Source organism: Hevea brasiliensis, chromosome 11 (genome assembly GCF_030052815.1).
Source record: "Hevea brasiliensis isolate MT/VB/25A 57/8 chromosome 11, ASM3005281v1, whole genome shotgun sequence".
Taxonomy (NCBI): domain Eukaryota; kingdom Viridiplantae; phylum Streptophyta; class Magnoliopsida; order Malpighiales; family Euphorbiaceae; genus Hevea; species Hevea brasiliensis.
The window spans coordinates 97797640-97817159 of record NC_079503.1 but is presented as its reverse complement, the minus strand read 5'-3'; the positions used below and the strand labels follow the sequence as shown (position 1 = coordinate 97817159).

The 19520-nt window shown below is 36.8% G+C and overlaps 2 protein-coding genes and 1 long non-coding RNA gene across 3 annotated transcripts; 2 read left to right on the top strand and 1 right to left on the bottom strand.

Moving 5' to 3' along the window:
* Window positions 1–349: 349 nt before the first annotated feature.
* Window positions 350–1874, top strand: LOC131170478 (probable F-box protein At4g22030). The gene has a single exon (XM_058129507.1). The coding sequence runs from the start codon at window positions 451–453 to the stop codon at window positions 1723–1725; it is 1275 nt and encodes a 424-aa protein (XP_057985490.1). The 5' UTR covers window positions 350–450; the 3' UTR covers window positions 1726–1874.
* A 1844-nt stretch (window positions 1875–3718) lies between these two features.
* Window positions 3719–5401, top strand: LOC131170477 (probable F-box protein At4g22030). Its single transcript, XM_058129506.1, has one exon. The coding sequence runs from the start codon at window positions 4000–4002 to the stop codon at window positions 5266–5268; it is 1269 nt and encodes a 422-aa protein (XP_057985489.1). The 5' UTR covers window positions 3719–3999; the 3' UTR covers window positions 5269–5401.
* Window positions 5402–6733: 1332 nt separating this feature from the next.
* On the bottom strand, window positions 6734–8696 carry LOC131170476 (uncharacterized). The gene is made up of 2 exons (XR_009141207.1): window positions 7572–8696; window positions 6734–6999 (listed from the first exon to the last, which is right to left on the bottom strand). It is a non-coding gene; the product is annotated as an uncharacterized LOC131170476 (long non-coding RNA).
* Between the last annotated feature and the right edge of the window lie 10824 nt (window positions 8697–19520).

Here is a 19520-nt window from a genome sequence, read left to right as displayed (position 1 = left end):
GAAGGGAAAGAACTATATATGAAGTGGGAGAGGACATGTAACTTTGAAGGCATTTGATATATGTATATAGTTTCTCTGAAGTCAAAGGCATTGTTATAATTAATCAGATGTAGAAGTTATTTTAATATTAATAGCTAGAGTGTAGCAGCGTGTAATTAATAAGTTTTACTCTGTCATCCATGGCTCCCAAGCCTTAGCTTTCTTGGGAGAATATATAATTTTGAACTGGAAAATTATGAAGGAATGAGTCCAGTCAACTCAATCGGGCAGTCCATATTTCCAACCATGACCGTTTCTCTTCAGTTATGTTCGATATACTACCTCATATTATAAATAGGTTCTTGGGGTCTCTCCATTTTCATCCATCATCAGTTCATCACCTAACCAGAACATCAAAGAAAGAAACCAGGGAGATAACTAAAGAATTTACGCTCCATATCCATCGTATGCATGGCTTCTTTGCAAGCTTCAAATCTCCTCTCCTCCTCCTCCTCAAGGGCATCATCTTCATCAAAAAGAATAAATGCTGCAATTTCTGTCCCTAAGCTTCCAAGAATCCGTTTCCCAGTTCCAAAAACACCATCAAAAAACTTGGTAGAGGATCTGATTTTAAGAAATGGGTACACAAACACAATCGCTATAGAGAAAAGTACTGTGACCCTTCCCAGAATAGATAAGGAACCTTCTGTCAATTCCTCAACATCTAAAGCAACAGCCAAGCTTTATGCGATCTTAGAGGCTGTAGCTGATAGAGTGGAGATGCATCAGAATGTGGGTGAGCAACGTGACAATTGGAACAAACTTCTTTTGAATTCCATTAACATGATCACTCTCACAGCTACAACCATGGCTGGTATTGCAGCAACTGGTGGGGCAGGAGCTAATCTTTTGGCTTTGAAGCTATCGTCAACACTCTTGTTTACTGCAGCTACAGGGATGTTATTTATAATGAACAAAATACAGCCCTCACAGCTTGCAGAAGAGCAACGTAATGCTACGAAATTGTTTAGGCAGCTTCAGAGACAAATACAAACTATCCTTGCTCTTCATGATCCTACTGAGTTGGACGTGAGGAATGCAATGGACAAGGTATTGGCTCTTGACAAAGCTTACCCACTTCCTTTGCTTGGGAAAATGATTGAGAAGTTTCCTGCAAAATTTGAGCCTGCACTTTGGTGGCCCAAACCTCATGACTTCCAAAGAAAAAGCAAAAGAGCTGGAAAGAATAGGTGGAGTGAGGAGCTGGAAATGGAGATGAGGGAGGTTATTGAAGTGATAAAAGGAAAAGATACGGAAGATTATATGAGGCTAGGAAATTTGGTATTGAAGATAAACAAGATTTTAGCCATCTCAGGTCCATTGCTCACAGGCATTGCAGCTGCTGGGTCTGCATTTGTGGGTAACGGTTCTTGGGCGGCAATAGTTGCAGTGGCTGCAGGTGCATTAGCTACCACAGTTAATACGTTTGAGCATGCTGGCCAGGTTGGTATGGTGGTTGAAATGTATAGAAACTGCGCTGGATTCTTGTCACTTATGGAGGAATCAATCGAGTCTTCATTAGAAGAAACAGATTTTGACAGAAGAGAAGATGGACAAATGTTTGAAATGAAGATGGCTTTACAGCTTGGAAGAAGCTTATCAGGGCTTAGAGATCTTGCCCAAAAATCTTCATCTTCTCGTATAGATGGAGTCGAAGTAGATGAATTCGCTAGCAAAATCTTTTGATATTTATAATTTTTTTTTGTCCATATTTCTAATCCCGTTAGTTCATTCTTTTTTGTGAAAAAATTCTTTTTGTATACAGAGGGAAATGTATTCAATACTCAAGAATCTGTTTATTATTCATCCTCAAAAGAGATCGTTTCTTGAGGTTCTATTGATAATTGTTTTCCATGTGTTATCTCTAACTCATAATATGTAATCATGATTAAACAGGAAATATAAATCTTAATACAATTTGCAAAGTAGAACATGATTTAAATATGATATTAATATTACAAATAAAAAATCTAAAATTTTTTGGTAAACAACTAAGGAGGGACACAATATGCATGCAATTAATAGATAACTGTTTTTAATTTTTTTTCTAAATTATTATTTTTTAAAAATATTTTATACTTATAAGTATCAAATTACCAATATACCTCCAATAATTTTTTAAAATTTTAGGGAGCCAATGGCCTTCTGGCCCAAGTGTGGCTCTATCCCTGTAATTAATAGATAGTGGCGAATAATTATCAAGAATTTATATGGGTCTATACTGGAATTTGCTACAGTTTAATCCGTAGGGCTGCTGTGAGAGCACCTCCATTTATATTGGAAGGGAAAGAACTACGAAGTGGGAAAGGACATGTAACTTTGAAGGGTTTATATATATATATATATATATATATATATATATATATATATATATATATATATATATAGTTTCTCTAAAGTCAAAGGCAGTGATATCATCACAAGTAGAAGTTATTTTAATATTTTGGGTATATTATTATAAGCTCTTTAAAATTTATTAGTTGATTTTTAAAATTCTTAAAAACAATTAAAATATTCCTATTAATTTAAAATAGGATAAATATAGTCCTTCTGTTTCTATTCCCTAATAGCCCTTAAAACACCCCGACTATATATTCCTTCCTCCTTTGCCCATTTGTTCAGGCTATATGCTATTTGTCTTTCATATTTGCAACGTCCACCTTTCCTTGTTCCCCAACGTCGTTTCTTCATTTGTTTCCATCACAATGTCTGGTTCAAGTGACACTAGCATTGTGAGTGGATGGGATGCGAGGTCCATGGCTGTGAATTGCAGATGTGAGAAGAGATGTGAGGTGAGAATTTCCCAATCTGCCAAAAAACCTAATTGCCCATATCACTATTGCATAGACAATGTATGTCGACCATTTTAGGGATGGTGTGTTAGGCTGCCATCATCAACTTCCACTTCAACTGAACAAAGTCGAAACTATTCAATATGGCATATTGTTAAGTATCAATTAGTGAATGAGCTAAAGGAAGAGGTTATATGAAGTTGGAAAATGTGGTCAAGAAAGAGTTTATGAAACTGAAAAATGAGGTGAAAGATGAGGTTATGAAGCTAAAAGAAGATCATAGGTTGATTTGCTCTTGGGAGTCTTGAAGATATTGTTTATTTTCATATTGGGAACGTATGCTTTGCTTTTTTTTTTTATTGATAATGATAAGGTTGAAACAATGTATATTTATCAAAATGTGGGGATTAAATAGTTATATTTTTATAAAATGTAAAGGACCAAATAGAGACATTATTAAAATGTAAGGGACTTAATAGTGTGAATTCTGAAAAAAAAAATTACTACAATACTATTTTAAAACACTTTTGAAAGAAAAATCAACTAGCAATACCGAAATAGGACTGTACTTGTTTATGGTAGAAAATGACAAAGAGGGAGAGAGAGAGAGACTCTTGAGAGAGAATCAAATAGTGATTTTGGTATTTTAATTGATAAATGAAATTTTAGATAGTATTCAGGGACATTTTAGACATTTTTGTCCTGCCTCTCACAAAAGGGTAACAAAAAGACTAATTATCATATTTTGAATTAACATGGATATTTTAATTGTCCCTAAGAATTTTAGAGACCAACTAATAAATTTTGGCAAAGTTTAAGGACCTTATAATAATTTAACCAAATAGTTATAGGTAGAAAGTAGCTGCGTACAATTAATAAGTTTTACCATGTCATCCATGGCTCGCAAGCCCAAGCTCTCCTGGGAGAATATACGATTTTGAACTTGAAAATTATGAAGGAAGAATGAGTCTAGTCAACTCAATCGCGCAGTCCATATATCCAACGCCCGTGACCGTTTCTCTTCAGTTATGTTGGTTACTATCCCATAATATAAATAGCTTCTCTGGCGTCTCTCCATTTTCATCCACCATCAGATTCATCACCTACCAGAACATCAAAGAAAGAAACCAGAGAGATAACTAAAGAATTTAAACCCCATATTCATCATATGGCTTCTTTGCAAGCTTCAAATCTCCTCTCCTCCTCCTCAAGGGCATCATCTTCATCAAAAAGAATAAATGCTGCAATTTCTGTCCCTAAGCTTCTAAGAATCCGTTTCCCAGTTCCAAAAACACCATCTGCAAACTTGGTTGAGGATCTGCTTTTAAGAAATGGGCTCACAAACACGAAACAAATAGAAAAAATTGTGACCCTTCCCAGAATAGATGAAGAACCTTTTGCCAATTCTTCAACATCTAAAGCAACAGCCAAGCTTTATGCAATCTTAGAGGCTGTTGCTGATAGAGTGGAGATGCACAAGAATGTGGGCGAGCAACGTGACAATTGGAACAAACTTCTTTTGAATTCCATTAACATGATCACTCTCACAGCTACAACCATGGCTGGTGTTGCGGCAACTGGTGGGGCCGGAGCTCCTCTTTTGGCATTGAAGCTATCGTCAACATTCTTGTTTACTGCAGCTATGGGGATGTCATTTATAATGAACAAGATCCAGCCCTCACAGCTTGCGGAAGAGCAACGTAATGCTACAAAATTATTTAGGCAGCTTTATAGCCAAATACAAACTACACTTGCTCTTTATGATCCTACTGAATTGGACGTGAAAGATGCGATGGACAAGGCATTGGCTCTTGACAAAGCTTACCCACTTCCTTTGCTGGCGAAAATGATAGAGAAGTTCCCTGCAAAATTTGAGCCTACTTTTTGGTGGCCCAAATCTCAAGACTTCCAAAGAAAAAGCAAAAGACCTGGAAAGAATGGATGGAGTGAGGAGCTAGAGGTGGAGATGAGAGAGATTATTGAAGTGATAAAAAGAAAAGATACGGAAGATTATATGAGGCTAGGAAATTTGGCATTGAAGATAAACAAGATTTTAGCCATTTCAGGTCCATTGCTCACAGGTATTGCAGCTGCTGGGTCTGCATTTGTAGGTAACGGCTCTTGGGCAGCAATAGTTGCGGTGGCTGCAGGTGCATTAGCTACCACAGTTAATACGTTTGAGCATTCTGGGCAGGTTGGTATGGTAGTTGAAATGTATAGAAACTGCGCTGGATTCTTCTCACTTGTAGAGGAATCAATTGAGTCTTCACTAGAAGAAACAGATATTGATAGAAGAGAAGATGGAGAAATGTTTGAATTGAAGGTGGCATTACAGTTGGGAAGAAGCATGTCAGAGCTTAGAGATCTTGCCCAAAAATCCACTTATTCTAGAATAGAAGGAACCACCATAGATGAATTTGCTAGCAAGCTTTTCTGATTATTAGAATTGATTTTTTGCCCATAATCCGCATTGGTTCATTCTTTTTTCTTGACAAATTCTTTTTGTATATCATGTGAGCGATAAAATGTAATTAAAATCAATATACAAGTTTATTAATTCTAATTCTTCATATTCCTTCTATTCTTAGCTTCGTAATTGTAATGAAAATTGAATACATATATGCATTGGGTGCCCATAACACAAGCTGTGGGATTTTCCAGTTGCTATGGTTTGGTGATGCAAGTACATGAATGAGGAAGACTGGATGAAATAGCAGCTTGAGATTTCAATTTTCATTCCAAGAAATACAAGTCTGGATTGGGCGGCTGCATTTCTCTTATTTGAAAATATTGACTCTCTCTCAGACGAAGAGTTCAAAGTTCAAACTCTGGGATGGAATTGGTCCTATTATTGGGTTTATATATACAAGGCCCATCAACCCAAAAGTCCTGACTATGCGTTTCAGTGGGTAATTGTCCAAAACTATGAGTCGACCCACAACCACCATTTCAAGATGGAATATGAGTGACAAATAAATTTTTTATATTTTATGATCTTCCACAATTGACACTGGGAAAGCTTATTAATTGATTGAGACAGCACTGATAATATTATCAACAATGATTATAAGATGTTTGTAGAAATGCACCCAAGGCTGTTGCTATGAAGGGCACATATGTTTTCTGCTATTTTATTTATAGGTAAATTATGCTAGCAGATATCAAGCTACATCTTTCTTACTTTATATCACTATTAAGGTACTTCAATACACATGGACATGTTGGCTTTAAAGATCACAAATGACTTCCTAAATAAATATGCTCATAGAACAATAAGCCCAATGAGATCCTAGGAAAACTGACTTTTTGGATATCTATCAATTTATGTATATAAAGCAGACAGACTTTTTTTTTAGTACTGTCACATAAAATTCTAAAACTATTATATTTATACCACATGATAATATTTAAAACAGTCAAATTTTCTCTTATGCTATCACATAAGATTGTAAAACTGTTATAACAATATTAAATTAAATTTATTGCTAACAATTTTTTCCCTTTCATATATGTCAGTTTTATTATTAGCAATTTAAAAAAAAATAGCTGAATTGAATTTATTGATATTTATTAAATTTCATATACTATTTATAGAATATTAATTTTTCATAATTTTAACATTTAATTTTAATTTTATATTCGATATATATATATATATATAAAGGAGGTATTTTCAAGGAAATGACACGTAACATGTCACGACCCAACCTGTGGGTCGGGCCGGCACTAGGACCTGGGCCAGCATAAAGCCCCCGAGGCCCGTAGTAAGCCTAACTATTTCTTAACCCAACTCTAAGGCCCATTTGGGCCCAATTTCAAGAAATCAACCGGACAGAATCCGACCATAAAATGGACCTTTCAATGGGAAGTTTTTGACTCACCCGACCTGTAAACACAATAAATAATCAATTGGGGAGCTCAGCTCACCCTTCACATACTCAAATGTCATAAAATATAAATGGGAGCTCAGCTCCCTCATCCAATCCATCAAACATGCATAAAATGATAAGTTTACAGGTCCAAATTGATAATTTATATTACAGACCCAAATCAGATAAATACTTCTAACACATACGGAAATTCTAGGAGTTAATAAAATTACATAAATATTAATAAACAACCTGCGAAGGAGAAAAGCAGGTTAACCACAATAAAATCCTCCTGTGGCCTGAAAAATAATGAACAGGAGTGAGTGTTCGACTTAGAGAGTAAAATATCAATTTTAACCATAATCTCTATAACTATCTAAAGCTAATGCACCCAGTAAAGTGAAATGCGACATCAGCAATATTTTCACATCATAACAGCAAAAAGGTAATTTGGAGTACTCACACACCCAGTAATAGCAATCATAATATATGGGAGCTGATCCCCTATACAGCTCTCTTAAATCCAACCTGTGCCAGCGAAGAATTCAGCTCGGACTTCCACTTAATAACCAAATCGGGGTCCCAGCGAAGAACTCAAGCCGGGTCTACCCCGAAGGGCCGGATCCCAGCGAAGATCTCAAGCCGTGTCTACCCGTCCTATCCATAGCCAACACCACATCACACGCACGCCAACGCACGCACACTGCTCCAAATTACCACAACAACATCCATGGCACTTAAACAGTTATGAATGCAACATAAATCGTGCCTAGAGTTTAACTACATAAATATATACATATAAGTGATGCATGGGCATGCTTGAACATATAATAATATCGAAATTACAATTAAAATAAAATATTTTACTCACAGACTTGACAGCGGTCACTGTGGCGGCTGGGCAAAGGAAGAAGGCTGTCCCGGCTCACCTGATAATTTTATTACAATTATTTAGTAAATTGGACTCAATACAAACTTAAGAAAAGACCAAATACGTCCTAAGTCGTGTCGAAAATCCGGCAGAGTCTCCCCTATACCTATGACCTACCCAACCTGCAAAAGGGCTCAAAACGCACTTCTATATTCACCAACCATACACCCACAACTCAATCATATCACACAGCCCCTCCTGGGCCCATCCAAACAGTCATAGATCACAATATGTAAATTTACAGTTTAGTCCTTATAATTGATCATTTTTGCAAAAACTGCCCAAATAAGCTCTAAAAATTCTAAAACTTTGCCTCGCAGTCCTTAGCAATATTATTAGGCTATTGAAAAAAAGAATCATAATTTTCTGAGCTACCACAAATATTTTACGGATTTTTAATCCCATTCAAGCACTAGAAAATTACGAAAAAGTAAAGTTCGGGTTTACCTATGCAGATTCCGACTTAGGGGACGCGCTCGAGACATCTGACAATGGTGAGGTAGCCAAAATCTCGATCCAATTCGGAGACTTTTTCGGTGGCCGATCTATCTGGCTGGAAATTCACAGACCCGGACAACTGTTGAATTTCCGTGAATTGAAGATACCTACACGAAGCCCACAACACGGGGGTTAGTACATAAATTTTACGGAATTTTCTAAGCTCATTAAATGCTCGAAAAACCACTGCGAAGTTCCGTGGGACCCACCGAAAAACGGTGTCGAAAAATTTCAAAATTTATATTACCGCGAAGCTCTTGACGAGTGGAGTACTCTGGTATTCTCGGTTTTCTCGTGGGGTTCACGGTTTGCGAGAAATCTAGCCCAAAAATTAAAATGGGCTAAAACTTCCTGGGCAAAAATTGGACAAACCGCTCAGTGTTCTTGGTGTCTATGGAAAGCTCTTGACGAGTAGATGGATTTAGACACAAGACCCGATCCGATTGGTGGCCAGATCGGCCGGATTTCGGCCGGAAAGGCGAAGGGTCGCGGGCGCGCGTCGCGTCGTTTCTTGCGATGCTTGCCGGCGCTTCAGGCGACGACCGGCGAGTTGGGGCGGCTAGGGAGGTGCGCGTGGCTGGGAGAGTGCGAGGCGGTGGCCGGCTGGGGTGGGAGGAGAGAGAAAACGGGAGAGAGAGAGAGAGAGAGAGACGAAGGAGAACGCGCGCGGGAGAGAAGAAGAAGAAGAAGAAAAAAAAAAGAGCCAGCCCGATTCGGCCGGTCCGATCCGGTCCAGTTCGATTCGGCCAATTCGATTCAGGATACAAAATTTTGAATTTTTACTCTGCCTTGGGACCGAAAACGAGGTCCAAAAATTTTGAAAAAAATTTCAGAAAACTCAGAAAAATTTGTAGACTCCAAATATATTTTTAGTTTTGTCACGTGGTCTTTAAATTAATTTTTAAAAATTATCAAAGTTTATATTTTCAAAAAATCAAACTCGATTTCAAAAATCCGAAAAATTTCAAATAATTTCCTAAAATTTAAATAAAATTAAAATATCAATATTTACCCAAAAATAATAAATTTAAAAATTAGGGGTGTTACATTCTTCCCCCTTACAGAAAATTTGTCCTTGAATTTTACACAAGGCAGAATAAAGTACAGGATTACAGATTGAATAGATAAGGGTACTTGCTACGCATGTCCCGTTCTGACTCCCAGGTGCACTCTTCCACTGACTGGCTCCTCCACAAAACCTTAACCATAGGGATCTGTTTTGATCTTAGCTGTCTCACTTGGTAGTCCACTATGGCTACAGGTTGCTCCTAAAATGTCAAGTTCTCTTTTAGCTCTATTACATCTGGCTGTAGTACATGAGAAGGACCAGGAATGTATTTCCTGAGCATGGAGATGTGAAATACGGGATGAACGTGAGAAAGGTTAGGTGGTAGCTCCAATCGGTAGGCAACTGCTCCAACTTTATCAGTAACCTCAAAAGGTCCAATATACCGAGGTGCCAACTTGCCCTTCTTTCCAAATCTCATGACTCCCTTCATTGGAGAAACCTTTAGGAATACATAGTCGCCTACTGCAAACTCCACATCCCTCCGTCTGGGGTCTGCATAACTCTTCTGCCTACTGAAAGCTGTTTTCAATCGTTCCCTGATTAAACGAACTATCTCTGAAGTATACTGCACTAGGTCTACATCATGCACCTTCGCTTCTCCCATTTCCGTCCAACACAGAGGAGACCGACACTTTCTTCCATATAGTGCCTCATAGGATGCCATCCCAATGCTGGAATGGTAACTGTTGTTGTAGGAAAACTCCACCAAAGCTAGCTGATCATTCCATTGACCTCCAAAATCCAAAACACTCATGCGAAGTATGTCTTCCAGTGTTTGGATTGTCCTTCAATTTGTCCGTCTGCATGCGAGGTGGAAAGTAGTACTAAAGTTCAACTGTGTGCCAAGTGCCTCCTGCAACTTTCTCCAAAACTGAGAAGTGAACTGGGGCCCTCTGTCAGATATTATGGAAGCAGGAACTCCATGTAATCTGACTATTTCTGTAATGTAGAGTCGGGCATACTTTGCCACAGAATATGTAGTCTTCACAAGCAAGAAGTGAGCTGATTTAGTCAGGCGATCTACAATTACTCATATCGAATCATATCCTCGCGTGCTACAAGGCAACCCAGTCATAAAATCTATAGTAATCATTTTCCACTTCCATTCTAGGATAGGGAGTCCTTACAGCTTCTCTGACGGTCTCTGGTGTTCAAACTTCACCTTCTGACAAGTCAAGCACTTGGACACGAAGTCTGCTATGTCTCTCTTCATGCCATTCCACCAATAGCTATCTTTCACATCATGGTACATCTTGGTGGAGCCTGGGTGGACACTGTACAGTGTATAGTGTGCCTCTCGCATAATTTCATTTCTGAGATTGTCCACATCGGGCACATATATCCTAGAACCTTGCAAAAGGGCGCCATCATTGGCAAATCCAAACTCTCTACCTTCACCTTACTGTACTCTTTCTATGATCTTCATCAATTGTTGGTCTCTGTGCTGAGAAATTCTAACTCTATCTCGCAAGTCTGGCCTCACTAAAAAATGAGCCAACAAGACCCTCTCATCTGAAAGATCTAGGATTAAACCTTGATCCATCAACTCATGTACTTCCTAAATCAACGGTCTCTTCTCTGCTGAAATGTGCGCCAAACTGCCAGAAGATTTTCTGCTCAAAGCATCTGCTACTACATTGGCCTTCCCAGGGTGGTACTGGATGGTGCAATCACAGTCCTTCAGAAGCTCCATCCATCTTCTCTGTCTCAAGTTTAAATCCTTCTGTTGGAAGATGTACTTCAAACTCTTGTGGTCGGTGTATATCTCGCACACTTCACCATATAGGTAGTGTCTCTAGATTTTTAGTGCAAAGACTACAGCCGCTATTTCCAAATTATGGGTGGGGTAGTTCTGCTCATGCCTCTTTAGTTGTCTTGAAGCATAAGCCACTACCTTTCCATTCTGCATCAAAACACACCCTAAGCCAACTCTGGAGGCGTCACAATACACGGTATATCCTTCACCACTCATCGGTAGTGTCAACACAGAGGCGGTGGTTAGACACTCCTTAAGCTTCTGGAAACTCTCCTCACAGTCATCTGTCCAAATGAATGGAACATTCTTCTGAGTTAACTTAGTTAGGGGAGCCGCTATCCTGAAAAAATCATGCACAAAACGCTTATAGTAGCCAGCTAGACCCAGAAAATTTCGCACCTCAGTGACTGTTGTAGGCCTAAGCCAATCAGTTACAGCTTCAATTTTCTTGGGATCCACTTGAATACCTTCACTAGAAACCATGTGTCCCAAGAATGAGATGCTTTCTAGCCAAAATTCACATTTTGAAAATTTGATGTATAGCTGGTGCTCCCTCAAAGTCTGCAACACCATCCTCAAGTGCCATACGTGTTCTTCCTCGGTCCGAGAATATACCAAAATGTCATTTATGAATACGATGACAAAACGGTCCAAAAATGGCTTGAATACCCAGTTCATCAGGTCCATGAAGGTTGCTGGTGCATTAGTGAGTCCAAAAGACATCACCAAGAACTCATAATGACCATATCTTGTCCTGAATGCTATTTTGGACACGTCCTCATTCCTGATTCTCAACTGATGATAGTCTGATCGTAGGTCTATCTTGGAAAAGAATCTAGCCCCTTAGAGCTGATCAAACAGGTCATCGATCCGAGGAAGTGCATACTTATTCTTCACAGTCACCTTATTCAGCTGTCTATAGTCAATACACAATCTCAATGACCCATCTTTCTTTCTCACAAATAGAACAGGAGCGCCCCAGGGTGAAGTGCTCGGACGTATGAAACCCTTGTCCAAAAGCTCCTATAGTTGCTCCTTTTACTCTTTCAATTCTGCTGGTGCCATCCTGTAAGGCGACATTGATATGGAGTTCGTACCCGGCACAACATCAATGCAAAACTCTATTTCCCTTCCTGGTGGCAATCCTGGAAGCTCCTCAGGAAAGACATCCATGAATTCTCTGACAACAAAAACATTTTCCATCTTGACACCTTCTACAGAAGTATCTCTCACCAATGCCAAATACCCTTGACTTCCACGCCTCAATATTTTTCTAGCACTAATTGCTGACACTAAGTTATATGGAGCCACACTCCTGTCACCATCAAAGCTAAACTCTTCTACACCAGGTATGTGGAAATACACATTTTTGTTCCTGCAGTCTAAAGTGGCATAATGAGTTGCCAACCAATCCATCCCCAAAATTATATCAAAATCCATTACTGGTAGAGGAACCAAGTCTGTTGGGAGGATCTTTCCATCCACTACTACTGGGCTACCCGGAAAAACCATATCTACATCTATGTTGTCACTAAGCGAGGTAGCTACAGACAAAGGGCATTCTAAAGTTGTAGGGTTTCTACCCAACCTCATGGCAAACACAGGGGAGACAAATGAGTGCGTAGCACCCAGATCTATCAAAACACGAGCCTCATAGGAACAGACTAGGAGAATACCTGCTACAACTGCATTAGAAGCCTGAGCATCCTGATGGGTCAGGGTGAAAACTCGAGCTTGACCCCTACCCTGGGTGGCAGAACCCTGATACTGACTTCTACCTTCTGATCTGCCTTCAAATCCACGTCCCCCCTGTCCTCGGCCCTGTTGGCCACTGAATTGATCGCTGCCATCTTTGGAAGCACCGGATACAATCGATGAGGAACATTCGCAATGTAACCTCGTGACCCCATCCGTGGCTCGGAACACGGGGCAGTCCCTAGCAAAGTGACCTGGTTGGCCACACTTGAAACATACTCCTGACCCCCTCATACAAGGTCCTGAATGTCCTCTTCCACACTGTGTACAAGGTGCCAAGGAGGATCTGAACTGGACCAGGCTGTTGTACCCAGTGACCCTTCTTTGGATCCATACCAGTGCGAACCCTCGGGATTTGTGTCTAAAACCACTCCTCTTATTTATGCTTCTTCCTCTGTAATTAGTTTGGCCACCACTATCCGTAGTACCCATGTGGGGAACACCTAAAGAACCCTCTGCTCTGTTTTTCTCTGCCCTTCCGCTGTCATCCACAGCATAGCTAATCTCAATCTGTCTGGCTCGATCAACCACCACATCAAAAGACTGATCAGACATCATGGCCAGGTTTGCATTCCTCCTGTCAAGCCCCTTTAGGAACCTCTTCACCTTCATAGTTTCTGTAGCTACTACTGTAGGGGCATATCTGCTCAATTCCAGAAATTCTGTAGCATATTTATCTACAGACCTGTCATTCTGTCTTAAGGCCTCAAAGGCCCACTGCTTTTGATCTCTGAAGCTTTCTGGCACAAACTGATTAATGAACAGTTTCACAAACTAAGTCCACGACAAACCTTCCATCCGAGGTAATATGTAGTCATTCATCCATTGTCTAGGCATAGGCCCCATGACATGCTGCATACACTCTATAAGTCTTATATCGATCAATCGCAACTCTGTTTCTGCACATGCGAGAATCCAAAAACTGATATGCATCGTCTGACACATCATAAGTACCAGGCACCAACTTCTTAAAATTGATTATCTGTTTGTAAGGTTCTCCTCTTGGTGCTGTGGACTGCTGCTGCTGTGGAGGGTGGACCATATACTGTGCCATCATATCGATGGTTCTCTGCAACCCAGATAGAGTAGCTGCCATGGGGTCCATGGGACCCTGTGCCATAAAAGACTGATCCTGAACTGGCGACAGCTGCTCTTCTACTTGAGTAGCTCTAGGCCTCCTACCCCGCCTCCTCGGGGCAGACGCCTCATCCTGTGCTGACACCTCGTCAGGCACATGCAGTTACAGTGTAGTGGCGGCTCTCACCTTCTATGCATTTTCACGAAATTCTGACATTAGCCCACAAAATTCAAAACAGCATGTTACACAGCTCTGTAGACTCATATTTATACATAATTATATGAAGCAGAAACTAAAAGCAAGGATGACAATGCAAGACGAATGTGGACCCTATTTTTCCTCATGTGACTCCTAGTAGACTCTTCCCAACACTTTTGACAATTATTCCCTATGAATCTGGAGCCTAATCTCTGATACCACATTTGTCACGACCCAACCTGTGGGCCGGACCGGCACTAGGACCTGGGCCAGCCTAAAGCCCCCGAGGCCCGTAGTAAGCATAACTATTCCTTAACCCAACTCTAAGGCCCATTTTGGCCCAATTTCAAGAAATCAACCGGACAGAATCCGACTATAAAATGGACCTTTCAATAGGGAGTTTTTGACTCACCTAACCTGTAAACACAATAAATAATCAATTGGGGAGCTCAGCTCACCCTTCATATACTCAAATGTCATAAAATATAAATGAGAGCTCAGCTCCCTCATCCAATCCATCAAACATGCATAAAATAATAAGTTTACAGGTCCAAATTGACAATTTATATTACAGACCCAAATCAGATAAATACTTCTAACACATGCGAAAATTCTAGGAGTTAATAAAATTACATAAATATTAATAAACAACCTGTGAAGGAGAAAAGCAGGTTAACCACAATAAAATCCTCCTGTGGCCTGAAAAATAATGAACAGGAGTGAGTGTTCGACTCAGAGAGTAAAATATCAATTTTAACCATAATCTCTATAACTATCTAAAGCTAATGCACCCGGTAAAGTGAAATGCGACATCAGCAATATTTTCACATCATAACAGCAAAAAGGTAATTTGGAGCACTCACACACCCAGTAATAGCAATCATAATATATGGGAGCTGATCCTATCTGACTCTCTTAAATCCAATATGTGCCAGCGAAGAACTCAGCTCGGACTTCTACTTAATAACCAAATCGGGGTCCCAGCGAAGAACTCAAGCCGTGTCTACCCCGAAGGACCGGGTCCCAGCGAAGATCTCAAGCCGTGTCTACCCGTCCTATCCATAGCCAACACCACATCACACGCACGCCAACGCACGCACACTGCTCGAAATTACCACAATAACATCCATGGCACTTAAACAGTTATGAATGCAACATAAACCGTGCCTAGAGTTTAACTACATAAATATATACATATAAGTGATGCATGGGCATGCGACATCAGCAATATTTTCACATCATAACAGCAAAAAGGTAATTTGGAGCACTCACACACCCAGTAATAGCAATCATAATATATGGGAGCTGATCCCCTATACAGCTCTCTTAAATCCAATATGTGCCAGCGAAGAACTCAGCTCGGACTTCTACTTAATAACCAAATCGGGGTCCCAGCGAAGAACTCAAGCCATGTCTACCCCGAAGGACCGGGTCCCAGCGAAGATCTCAAGCCGTGTCTACCCGTCCTATCCATAGCCAACACCACATCACACGCACGCCAACGCACGCACACTGCTCCAAATTACCACAATAACATCCATGGCACTTAAACAGTTATGAATGCAACATAAATCGTGCCTAGAGTTTAACTACATAAATATATACATATAAGTGATGCATGGGCATGCTTGAACATATAATAATATCGAAATTACAATTAAAATTAATATTTTACTCACAGACTTGACAGTGATTCTTGTGGCGGTGAAAGAAGGTCATCTGGCTCACCTGACAATTTTATTACAATTATTTAATAAATTTGACTCAATACAAACTTAAGAAAAGACCAAATACGTCCTAAGTCGTGCCGAAAATCCGGCAGAGTCTCCTCTATATCTAGGACCTACCCAACCTGCAAAAAGGCTCAAAATGCACTTCTATATTCACCAACCATACACCCACAACTCAATCATATCACACAGCCCCTCCTGGGCCCATCCAAACAGTCATAGATCACAATATGTAAATTTACAGTTTAGTCCTTATAATTGATCATTTTTGCAAAAACTGCCCAAATAAGCTCTAAAAATTCTAAAACTTTGCCTCGCGGTCCTTAGCAATATTATTAGGCTATTGAAAAAAAGAATCATAATTTTCTGAGCTACCACGAATATTTTACGGATTTTTAATCCCATTCAAGCACTAGAAAATTACGAAAAAGTAAAGTTCGGGTTTACCTATGCCGATTCCGACATAGGGGACGCGCTCGAGACATCAGACAATGGTGGGGTAGCCAAAATCTCGATCCAATTCGGAGACCTTTTCGGTGGCCGATCTGTCTAGCTGGAAATTCACAGACCAGGACAACTGTCGAATTTCCGCGAATTGAAGATACCTACACGAAGCTCACAACACGGGGGTTAGTACATAAATTTTATGGAATTTTCTAAGCTCATTAAATGCTCGGAAAACACTGCGAAGTTCCGTGGGACCCACCGAAAAACGGTGTCGGAAAATTTTGAAATTTATATTGTCGCGAAGCTCTCGACGAGTGGAGTGCTCTAGTACTCTCGGTTTTCTCGTGGGGTTCACGGTTTGCGAGAAATCTAGCCCAAAATTTAAAATGGGCTAAAACTTCCCGGGCAAAAATTGGACAAACCACTCGATGAATTTCGGTGTTCTTGGTGTCTATGGAAAGCTCTCAACGAGTAGATGGATTTAGACATAAGACTCGATCCGATTGGTGGCCGGATCGGCCGGATTTCGGCTGGGAAGGCGAAGGGTCGCGCGGGCGCGTCGCATCGCGTCGCTTTGTGCGACGCTTGCCGGCGCTCCAGGCGGCAACCGACGAGCTGGGGCGGTTGGGGAGGTGCGCCGGCGGCCTGGGGTGGCGAGGGAGGCGGCTGGCCGGCGGGCTGGGGTGGGAGGAGAGAGAAAACGGGAGAGAGAGAGAGAGAGAGGAAGGAGAACGCGCGCGGGAGAGGAGAAGAAGAAGAAAAAAAAGGAGCCGGCCCGATTCGATCGGTCCGATCAGGTTCCGTTCAATTTGGCCGGTTCGATTCAGGATACAAAATTTTGAATTTTTACTCTGCCTTGGGACCGAAAACAAGGTTCAAAAATTTCGAAAAAAATTTCAGAAAACTCAGAAAAATTTGTAGACTCCAAATATATTTTTAGTTTTGCCACGTGATCTTTAAATTAATTTTTAAAAATCATCAAAGTTTATATTTTCGGAAAATCAAATCCGATTTCGAAAATTCGAAAAATTTCAAATAATTTCCTAAAATTTAAATAAAATTAAAATATCAATATTTACCCAAAAATAATAAATTTAAAAATTAGGGGTGTTATATAACACTTTTCTTGAAAAGATTACTACGTGTCACATTCTATAAATATTCTCTTTTATACTAATTATTATTTAATTTTCTAATTTTTCTTTTAATTATTATTATTATTATTATTATTATTATTATTATTTACAATACTATCTTAACAATTATTATTTTAATAATTATTTCTTTCAAAATTTATTTTTTAAAAAAATTAAAACTTTTTGTAGTTAAATATAATATTTAAAAATTATTTATATTATTTTGTAAATATTAATTATTATTTAATTTTTTTATTTCTCTTTTAATTATTATTTTTACCTTAACATTTATATTTAAATTATTATTTTTTAAATTTGATTTTTTAAAATTAAGACCTTTATTATTAAATACAATATTTAAAAATTATTTAAATTATTTTTTTATAAATTCATTTATGTAAAAATATTATTTACTACATGTTACCCTCCATAATAATAATAATAATAAGATTATTGATAGCCATTAATTTAAAGAAAATTGACAATTAATTTATGATCTCATAATCAATCATAAATAATATCTTTATGCTAATAATTATTTAATTTTTTATTTATCTTTTAGTTATCGTTAGTATTTACAATACTATCTTAACATTTATAATTTAAATTATCTTTTTCTTTAAATTTTGATTTTTAAAAATAAAAATTTTTCATGATTAAATGTAATATTTAAAAATTATTTATATTATTTTTTATAAATTTTTTTATGTAAAAATATCATTTACCACATGTAATCCTCAATAATAATAATAATAATAATAATAATAATAATAATAATAATAATAATAATAATAATAATAAAAATGTCATTGATGGTCATTAGATTAAAAAAAATTGGTTATTAATTTATTATCTCATAATCAACTATCATATAATTTAATTAATTTTAAATTATTTCATATCTTTAATAAACACTTTTGTTGCATTGTTATATTTTCTATTATTTTTATTGTGAAATTTTTGTTAAAAAATTTGAGATATAAAAAGTGTAATCTATATAAAAAGTTATAAAAATAAAATATGACTTATTTATTATTAGTATGTATTATTTTTTATGTTAATAATTTAATATTCTTTTTATTTCACTTTTCTAAAATTAATTATTATTATTATTATTATTATTATTATTATTATTATTATTATTATTATTATAGTCAACTTATGGCTATTCAATTGAAACGGCCAAGTAAATAAGAAATATTTTATTATTATAAAAATTAAATTTGAAAACTTTTGCTATCTTTTTTTAATTAAATAATATTTAATTATAAATTAATTTCTTATTTAATAATTTTTATTTATTTATCTATATATAATATATCATATAAGACATGTGATACACATCAAATATTTTCCTTTTATCAAATATTTTCATTTCACCTAAACACTCTCAATTCTTTTTCGAATTGCGCTATTTTTTTATTATTTCTTTCAAAAGTTATTACTTATCATTCTCAAAATTTATTTATTTAAATATATTTAATTAATATGTATTTAATTATTAATTTTTTTATAAATTTCTTATTTAACATTTCTTAAAATTTTGAATATTTTATTGTATTATAATTATATATCTAATGCAATTATAACTAATATTTTGATTATCCATATTTTTTATTATTAATTTTTAATAGAATTATTTTTGAATTTTAATTAAATATCTATATTTTTATGCATAAATTATCTATCAAACTATATTTTTATATAGAAGTAGAATTTTAAAGATAAATTACAAATATGATTGCATCAAAATTTAGTTACAAATAAAGATGATTAAAAAAAAATTATCGTATTAAAATTATAAAATCTGTCTTTTAAAAAATAGTATGTATTTTTAATATTTATTATATTAATAGAAAATGATAATATTTTAAAATTTTAATTTTTATAAAATGTATTTATTTTATTATCATAAATTTATATGAAGTGATAATATTTTTGTCAAAGAATTATTTTATAAAAAATATATCATATTAATAAAAAAAATTTACACTTAGATATAATATTTTTTAAAAAATAATATAATAGAATGTTATTTTTAATTAATAATAATGTTATATATTTTTATTATTATTAAAATTAAATAATTCAATTCATTATTAATAATTTAATATTTTTTATTATATTAATAAAAAATATTATATTTATATATTTTTAAAATAATATTATTTTCTCATTAATCTAAGGTATTTTTTGTAATTTATAAAAAATAAACATCAGTT

Coding starts and splice junctions, on each gene's coding strand:
- LOC131170477 (XM_058129506.1), top strand. CDS start 4,000: ATGGCTTCTTTGCAAGCTTCAAATCTCCTCTCCTCCTCCTCAAGGGCA.
- LOC131170478 (XM_058129507.1), top strand. CDS start 451: ATGGCTTCTTTGCAAGCTTCAAATCTCCTCTCCTCCTCCTCCTCAAGG.